This window comes from Artibeus jamaicensis, unplaced genomic scaffold, assembly GCF_021234435.1.
Source record: "Artibeus jamaicensis isolate MK-2021 breed Jamaican fruit bat unplaced genomic scaffold, CSHL_Jam_final contig_1015, whole genome shotgun sequence".
NCBI classification, from domain to species: domain Eukaryota; kingdom Metazoa; phylum Chordata; class Mammalia; order Chiroptera; family Phyllostomidae; genus Artibeus; species Artibeus jamaicensis.
In genome coordinates, this window is record NW_026521194.1 from 10,672,146 (window position 1) to 10,681,403 (window position 9,258).

General features: G+C 39.5%; 1 protein-coding gene and 1 pseudogene across 2 annotated transcripts in view; one reads left to right on the forward strand and one right to left on the reverse strand.

The window, feature by feature from the left end:
• The window catches only part of PECR (peroxisomal trans-2-enoyl-CoA reductase), a 33,291-nt gene extending 25,143 nt beyond the window's left edge, over positions 1–8,148 (forward strand). For both annotated transcript variants that reach the window (XM_037132278.2, XM_053671306.1), the window contains exons 7-8: positions 5,364–5,475; positions 7,648–8,148. In XM_037132278.2, coding sequence (XP_036988173.2) covers positions 5,364–5,475; positions 7,648–7,733 — 198 coding nt within the window. In that variant the 3' untranslated portion in view covers positions 7,734–8,148. The remainder of the gene's footprint in view (positions 1–5,363; positions 5,476–7,647) is intronic.
• LOC119039511 (histone H3.3A-like) lies at positions 3,299–3,709 on the reverse strand (annotated as a pseudogene).
• Positions 8,149–9,258: the final 1,110 nt, after the last annotated feature.

Genomic DNA, 9,258 nt, shown 5'->3' on the forward strand with positions numbered 1-9,258 from the left:
AAGAAGGATATTACATATTAACATGAGTAAAATTTTAATGAGAAATAGTTATATTTTCAAAAACAAAAGAAAATAAATCTTTTACATCGTACTACATTTTTATAAATCTCTTTAATGTATGGCTTACTAGAAATTCAGCTGGACTTTCACATCTGCCTCTCTTTCAGTCTGTTGGAACATGTTTCGGTTGAGGCATCTGAAGAAATTGGTTTCATGCACATGTACAGTTGGAAATGGAGGAGCATTTTAGTAGCCTTTTCAGATAATTGTGAATATTTCTTTTTATTTATTTTTTTTTAATAATTTTATTTAGTTATTTTTCAAGTACAGTTTCTTTGTCTATTTCTCCCATTCCCATACTAACAATGAATCAGCAGAAGCAGAAATCAAGAAAAAAAAAATCCCATTTGATATAGCAAAAAGAAAAATAAAATATCTGGGAATAAACCTAACCAAGGAGGTAAAAGACCTGTATGCAGAAAATACACAGCACTCAAGAAAGAAATCAGGGAAGACACAAACAAATGGAAACATATTCCTTGTTCATGGATTGGAAGAATTAACATCATCAAAATGTCCATACTACCCGAAGCAATATACAGATTCAATGCAATACCTATTAAAGTACCAATGGCATATTTCACAGACATAGAACAAACACTTCAAAAATTTATTTGGAACCATAAACGACCCCGAATAGCAGCTGAATATTTCTCTTTACTCTTCAAAAAAGTGGCAATTTTTTGGAGATCATTTGCAGTATGGAACCTGAAACCATGTTAGTGGATGTTTTGTTCTCTGTTACATTAAAATCCATTGGTCTTTCTTGCAGTTCGTCTGAATGTTTGAGCTGTAGGGGACTTTGTAAAATCAGGCATTGACCTTTTGAAAGGCACTGGTTCACTGAGTTACACAGATCTGCTAAATGTTGACACACGGTTCCGAGTATTGACCTGCACCGAGATCACATTTTTTAACCTCACCACCAAGCCCTTGAGAAAAACCTTTAACTGCTAGAAAATTATCAAGCTCATGGTGACAAGTGCACGTCTCCAAAATTCTAAGTTTTGAAAAATTTCAGCCCAGTGTCCAAGTAGGAATGATAGTACTTTGTTCTTTTAAGTAAAAAATGTTTTTTTCGTGGAAAACGTGTCTAGTTCAGTTCGCAACTCAACCACACATTCTTCCCCTTGAGACAGACAACCATTATACTTCCATATGCAGCAGAAAAGCTTAATGTATAATTCCTATTTCATCATGCAAGGATATTATTAAAAAGGTGTAGTCTTAGTGGTTGAGATGAATACAATTAACAATTTTTACTGCCTCACCAAGGACACATTAAAGCAAAACGGGCTCTTTTCCCTCATGAGTACTTGTTGGTGAGGAATATAATGGCTACTAGTGGAAGGGTCTCTGGATCGGTTTAGTGTCCCTGCCATGACTCATGCTGAGGCTCCAGCAGCCTTTTCCACCCTTGCTTTGGCACCGTTCGTGCAAATGTCAACAAAGTGCAAAAGGCAAATGGGGACTTAGTATTATTTGGAAATTCTTTTTGACCTTGCAAATCCCCTTAAAAGGTCTTAGGCACAGCCAGGGTTTTGCTGATCATGGTTTAATCAACAATGTAGCAATTGCCTTCAAAAAGTTTGGTGGTAACGGGAAGCAGAAGTGATGGCAGCTGCTGTGAGATGCAGAATAAGAAGAGAGTTCGGCTTCCACCTGATTGTGCCCTAGCATCCCTAGGTCATGTTTCCAAGATATTCTGATTGCACCAGCAATGTCCCCGTTTGGGGCAGAATTTTCACACCAGGCCATTGGCCCAACTGCTTGATAATGAGTTGCATTCTTTTAAGTGACAGTCCCTGGGGGAGTCAGGAGCTTCAGAATGTAGCTGTAGCTTCCAAAGGACCTGCCTTGACCTCTCATGGTGTCTGTCCATATCTCTTGGAAGGGGGATGCATGACATGGCAGACCCTTCATTTGGCTTACAATGTCCTGCAGGCTCACTTTTACAAATTGAGCAACTAAGGGCCAATGAGGTTCAGTAATTTACCTAACGACATACGTAGGTCCAGGTGCTGGCATTCAAACCCAAGCTTACTTAAAACCCTTAAGATATGTTCTCTGATAGAGCTGAACACAGGTAACTGAGCTAAAAGAAATGTTACCCACATAAAGTTGATGCAATGTGCTAGTCTCTGTTAGTGTTTATTGATTGGTAAAAGTCTTGAGAGTGGCTTAGTGCTTCAAGTCCATCAGCCAAGTGGATTCCATTAAAGTGAAAGTTAAGATTTCATCTGAAGATACTACAGTAATGCCTAGTTAATTTGGTAATTATCAAAACTGTATTAGTTCCATTTAGCTCCATGTTGAGCTCCAGGTAAAAAATAAAGCAGGCATCGTGAATATTTACAAGTGTTTTGTCTTTCAATTCAGTATTATTTAGTGGTGCCTAGTCTGTGGATAAAGACTGCATTAGGAGCTAGGTATTACAACATCCCTTCATGTGGGGGAAGAGATGCGAAGTGATTCTGTCATTCCGTATATATTTATTAAGTGCTTATTTATGCAAAACACTGTAGAAGGAGGAGGCCACCACTCAATCTTTGAAACAAAATTCAGCATAAAGCCACATTTGGTCAGTCACCATCTCTGAGAGGAGCAGACTACGGGTCTTCTGCTTTTTCTGGGGAGAGATGTGGTTTCTGGGATTTGTAGGCTTCTAAAGGTCTTGGTTATTTGAGTGAGAAGGTTGTTTATGGCTGGACTTACTTCTTTTTATAGCTTAATGTATTTTAATTAGCAAACTTACAGGAACAGCACAGCAGACAGACAACATTAAAAACATACTTGCATGTAGGACAACTCAGTTAGAAAAGTATAGTGAATGGATGGAATCTACTGTATGATAAAAACGCTACAAACACCATTTAGTTGCCATCAATAAGACATTTACTTGTTTTGAAAAAATTCAAGTGCTGGCATTGTCCAGAAAAATGTAACAGGTTTATTTATATTGTTATATAAAGTCGAACTGCTTGAAACTTGTTCATTGAAATACCTTGACTTGCATTAAATGCTTTATGTCCCTGCATTTATGTTTAAAAAATTCACACACAAATGAAAACGGAAAACGGTTAATACCTGATTTCTGTCCCCTATTTTCCACTTGCAATCATATATTCAGGTACCTTTTTGACCCCATGGAAAAAAAAATCTAATGTTCAGAGCTACTAATAACAGGAAGAAGATAATTTTTTTTAAAAAATGAAATGTCTCCCATCATAGTGGATTCTTAAGCATGTTCTCCACGTATGCGGTGTCCTAGCTGGATGTCTTTTGGCATAATTGTTACACGTTTGGCATGGACAGCACACAGGTTGGTGTCTTCAAAAAGGCCAACCAGACAGGCTTCACTTGCCTTCTGCGAAGCACCAATAGCTTCACTCTGGAAGTGCAAATCTGTGTTGAAGTCCTGAGCAATTTCTCACAGCAGATGCTACAAGGGATGTTTGTGAATCAGAAGTTCAGGGGTCTTCTGATAACGTCTAATTTCATGAGGTGCCACAGTACCAGGCCTGTAACAATGAGGTTTCTTCACCCCTCCAGTAGAGGGCATACTCTTGCAAGTGGCTTTGGTAGCCAGTTGCTTCCTTGGTGCTTTACCATTGGTTGATTTGCAGGCAGTCTGCTCTGTACGAGCCATGGCATAGGGACCTCTTTACTTACCCCTCCGCATCTTGGCTGCAGCTGGTAGAGCTAGAGGAGGTGCTGGCGTTAGAGAGCAACGGTGGCTGTGAGCACAATTGCAAGATCTATGGCTGGATTTAGAAAGGAGCTTATTGGAGAGAGTCTTCCTAACTGGCTGACTCAGAATTGAGGTGCTTTCACTGATTAGTTGACTAACAAAACATGTTCACAAGCCAGTTGCCGCTGACTGGTTGAACAGGGTAAAATGAGTCTGGTGGTTCATCTCAGACCTCTCTACCCTTCCCCAAGGAGGTGGGAACTTGTCAATATAAAAACAGAAGTAATAAGTTACATATGTAATTTCAAGCTTTCCATTAGCCACCTTAAGGAAAGTAAAAAGAGGTGAACTCAGTTTTAATAATACATTTGTTTTAACCCAGCATATTTAAAACATTACCATTTCAACATATAATCAATATAAAAACTATTAATGAGATATGTTACATTCTCTTTTCATATCAAGCCTTCAAAATCTGGTGTGTGTTTTACACTTTCAGCGCATCTCACTTCAGACTAGCCATATGAAAAATTTTTGGTAGTATCAAATGGCTAATAGCCTTTTTTAGGCAGCTCAGTTCCATACTAGCTGCTGGGGACACAAGGATGAAAAGAAAACTAGGCCTGCCCTCCAGCATCTCGGAGTCTCAAAGAGGCATAGCCAGGTACACAGATATGGCTACAGTGCTTTGTACAGGACCAGGACTAGAATGAGGCAAGTCAGCCACAGACACAAAATTGAAGAACGTGCTCACTCTCAGGGTTGTGCCAGTTCTGGGTCTGCCCCAAGAGTGAGTGCCTCCTTAAATGCTGCACCCGAAGCTCCTCATCAGCCTCACCCAAGTCCCAGCCCTGTTTGGGAACCTGATAAGATGGTAGATTCTGGGGCCCCAACTCCAGAGCTTACACACCAGAAGCTCTCGTGTAGGGTCTAGGGATCTGGAGTTTCATGCATTCCTAAGAATTCCGACCCAGGTGCTTAGGATCACCCTTTGGGAACCTCAGCCTGTGCCAACAGCCTCACATCCAGTTCCTTCACATCCAGGGGAATAGTTTCTGTCTTTGTCTTTGGTTTGGGGAGTGGATGTTGTTGAACTGATCAGTGAACTATCTGAATTTTTAGGGGACACACTGGGATTCTGGAATGCATCTTGCAGAAAGCCCCTCTAGTCTGAATTGCTGGGCTTTTGGTTTGGAGGACCATAGAGTGTCATGTTACTGTTATCGATTATTTCAGGGACACAGATATAAAAGGCACATGGTGGTGATGAAAACTAACATTGTGTTGAGCAATGAAAGGGAACCAACTGAGTTGTCTGCAATAGGGGAAGAGCAAAAACCAAGCCCCATGTTTACTTTGGTTTCTTCACACCATGTAGCTTATCTGACACTGTCAAAGGCTCCATCCTATCTTACCATCTTCACGCTAACCTCTTACCTGATTTTCATGATGCTCAAATAAAATAGGCAGTCGTCTATGTACTGATTATGGTGCATATACACTATAGAATCCACGTTGTAGTCATGTGCTCTGATATGTGTTTGCCCAGGATTGGAAAGCAGCCAAAAACAGATGTGTCTGCTTTTCTGTGTGTGTGTGTTTCCATCTCCAGGTCTCCTCCATGGTGTGCTTCCTGCTCTCTCCAGCAGCTTCCTTTATCACTGGACAGGTAGTGGCTGTGGATGGGGCCCAGTCTTTGCATAATCCCGCATATGATATAACAGGTGAGCAGTCAAGAAATGAGTAGTCACTCACTTTATGCCTTTTCATGTCCACATTTTCAAAATGTCTTAACTAAGAGGTAAGTTTTATCTTATAGCGCTTCAGAATATGTAAAATGTTTCTATTCATGATACGATTTTTAAAGGAAATGTTTCTCGTCGCAAAAATATATAAGTATCTTTATTTATAAAACTTAGCTTTACATATTTAAAAAGTTTTTTTATATATATAGGTTGGTAGAATTTAAACCTTGAAAGAATTTTCAGTATGTGTATATGTGTATAAGGAAGAGATAGAATAAAGGCAAAAAGTTGCCATGTTTATAGACGGAATTCAGTTTTTCCTCTAGTAAGTGATTAGTACAGCTGAGCAGAAGAGTCAGACCTATTAGATTAGGAGAGGTGTTACGGTGCTATTTTATACTCTCTTGGGGATATGTATTGAACAAAGCTATGAATTTTCTGTGTTCATTTTTGATATACCCAACAGTAGTTTTGTAAGGCTTTACCAAATACAGATATTACACAAAAATATCTACCTGTGTATATGTGCACCTCATGGCTAGACCAGAGAACCTGGGATTTGAAACGGCCCTAAAAAGTCAGTCCAATACCCTAATTTTACAAATGACAAAATAAAGGTACAGAAATTAAATGGCACATCCAAGCTAATCACTCCCAAAATATAGAAAAAATATAAAACTCAAATGTATTCAAATTGTCACTCAACATAGTTAATTAAGTGGCCAGTAGAAAATTAAAATCTATCTTTGAATTTCATAACAGGGACCCAGGTCCAGCCTGCTCTTTCATGTGCTAACAGTCTAACCAAGGCTAAAGACCCCGCGTTAATAACTGATTAGTGTGGAACTGTAACATTACTTATTGTTTTCTCCTCCCACATGTATGTCTTTCCTAAAGACATCAGTGTGGCGAGGGACATAAGATACTTTGGTTTTAAGGACCTCAGTTGGAGACATAGAAATGCTTACATGTTTACACAGAAAGCATTTTTAAAATTTTGTAAGGAAAGCAGCCGTGTCTATTTTTTAACCTTATACCCTCCCCAAATTATGAGTGGGAATGTTCAGCCTTTCGGTGCGGTGCTTTCATGAAGGTTGCCAGCCCTGGAGTGAGAATGCCTGACACACACTGTGGCCCTGCCCTTATTAGCTGTATGACCTCAGGAAGATTAACTTCTGCGAGCCTCCATTTTCTCTTCTATCAAGTGGGGTCACTTATAGTATTGATTTCATAAGCTGTGGGGAGGATTGACTTCAATGATGCACTTTTAAAGCCCTGGGTCAGTAGGATGCTTTCAGATGCAACTCAAACTGGCTTGAGTGGTAAAGGAATTTGTTGCCTTGAATCAGCAGCTCAAAGATATCATCAAGGACCTATTTCTTTCTTTTACTTCTCTTTTCACTTCTATCATGTTGGCTTTAAGACTAACTCTCCTGGTTGCAGGGTCGCTGCCCGCTGCTCCCACAGCTACATGCTTTGTTCACGTCCACCTGGACAGAAAGAGAAAAGTCATTACTTTCTTTTAATATTTCTAACAAAATTCTGAGAACCACTCTGCTTTGGACTAGTTTATGCAAATGACCATCCCCAACCAATAACCATGGCCAGGGGATGGGGTGCATAGGTTGGCGTAGGTCAGTCCATCATCAGCCAGAGGTCTAAGTGAGGTCACTTCCCCCAAACCTCATGGAGTTCTGAGTGTGAATGGGCTATTGGAAGGAGGGGTGAGGGACTGAATGGTGGGTAGGCCACTGGATGCTCCTGGTACAGAGTAAGTATGTGGTAAAATCATCAGTATTCAGAAAGTAATATTTAGTAAAGGTCTACAATGTGCCAAGTGGTGTACATAGAGTGTCACATTAGATTCTCACAACTTTAAAAGATAAAGGTGATTATTCCCCTTTAGTGGAAGTGAACACTGAGGCTCAGGAAGAGTAACTTCTCCAAATTCGGAAAAGCTACTTAGTGGCAGAGCTGGGAATCAAATCCAGGATTTTCTCAAAACCTATGCAATTCGTCCTAATAATTTCTTTTTTCTTTCTGAGAAAAAAAAAAAGTGAACCAGGGAAAATACCAAGAGGGTTTGGTGCAAACTGGGAAACTTACAAGGTTAATAGATTTGCAAGTGACATGAAGTTTTTCACTTAACAGATCATGACAACTGGCCAGACGGAATGGGGGACCTTTCTGTTGTCAAAAAGATGAAAGAGGCTTCAAAGCTTAAAGCCTGTCTCTAAGGAAGGAAGGATGTGTCCTTTGTCCCCAAAAGCCTTAACATCTTTAGACTGCACTTCTGTACTTTATAGGAGTTTGTAACTTGTCTGGAAAAATTGCTTGGGACCTTTTCCATGTTACCAACTTTGCCTATGTAAAAATGATTTCTGATATAAATGCATTTTTAAGTCTCAATCAATACCTTTTAGCCAGTGATTTAAAATATTTTAAGGATGGAAATTAACATACTTTGTGATTATACTTTTTATTTCTGGAAAGGTGTTTGAAAAATGAAATAACTTCTCCCAAAAGGTTTAATTGTAGAAGTAGACAACAAATCTAAATTGTGGTATCATTCCAATTCTGATAACCGGACTCATACAATGATATATTTTGCCTTGCAAATACTTTGGACCAATAAAGCTTTATGACAATTATCGACTCGTGGTTTGTTTTGTTCATGAAGTTGAATTTGTATAAACCCTTTTAATCCATAAGAAAAATGAAATTATGTATAGTATTATTTTTTGCAGTGATTGATGTATGTCTTGATATTTTTTTAATCTGAAATAGTCCCTCTTCTCTGTGTTTTTCCTTTTGTATGCAAAAATATTTGTAATTAAATTCAATGTATTAGGGTTCAGTATTTTGCCTTCAATCGATCCTTTCTGACAGTTATCCTGATTTCTGAAATGCCATTTCTAAACTACCTATGTTCATTGTAGTCCATTAAGTTTTGAATGGACTTACTCACTGTGCAGTGTAGTAGATATTTCCCTGCCTTTATCAGTAACTCTCAGTTCTAAGTGCCTCTGTGTGATTGATCAAGGTTGGGGGTGGCCTCCCTGGATGTGCCACTTTATCAGGTTCCCAAAGCAGGACTGGGATGTGGACGTGGATAATGAGATGCCTGGGGTGCAGAGTTGCCCCTGAGAGCAAGCACAACCTTAAATTTTGTGTCTATGCCACTAATGAGGAAAAATCAGAAATCCTCTTTCCTTCTGGACAAGGATTTAACACTGGCCTTCCAGACATGATAATATCATGGTTGACTAACAGCCACAAGCCATGTTAGAGGGTAGGACGGCCCTAACACAGGTCAGTGCAGAAGACAGAAGAGGCAAGGCCTGCTTTTCAAATCATTAATCCCTCATGCTGATGGCTGCTAACGCCGGTTATATCTCCATAGCACTGGTATTTAGTTTTGCTTAGGGCATGAAGCCCACCCTACATAGCACTGAAGTCAACTACAACTACTTATTAGACCTAGGTAGACCACCCCTGGACAGTCCATCATTATCTGTATTCTAGACTCAACCTCCAGGACTTCTGGATGTATCGTAATAGTGTCCCATCAACAGAGTTCTTTTGCTAGTACACTTAGTAAATTTTACTGTAGAATGAGTATTTCTGAATAGGCTTAATCATTCAGGGAATAATCTGGAGCCCCTACTATGTGGTCAGCATTGTGCTGGGAGTTGGACATGTGGTACTAAAAAGCAGAATACACAGAATACACATGGAACTTGCCCTTCATGGAGCCTGACA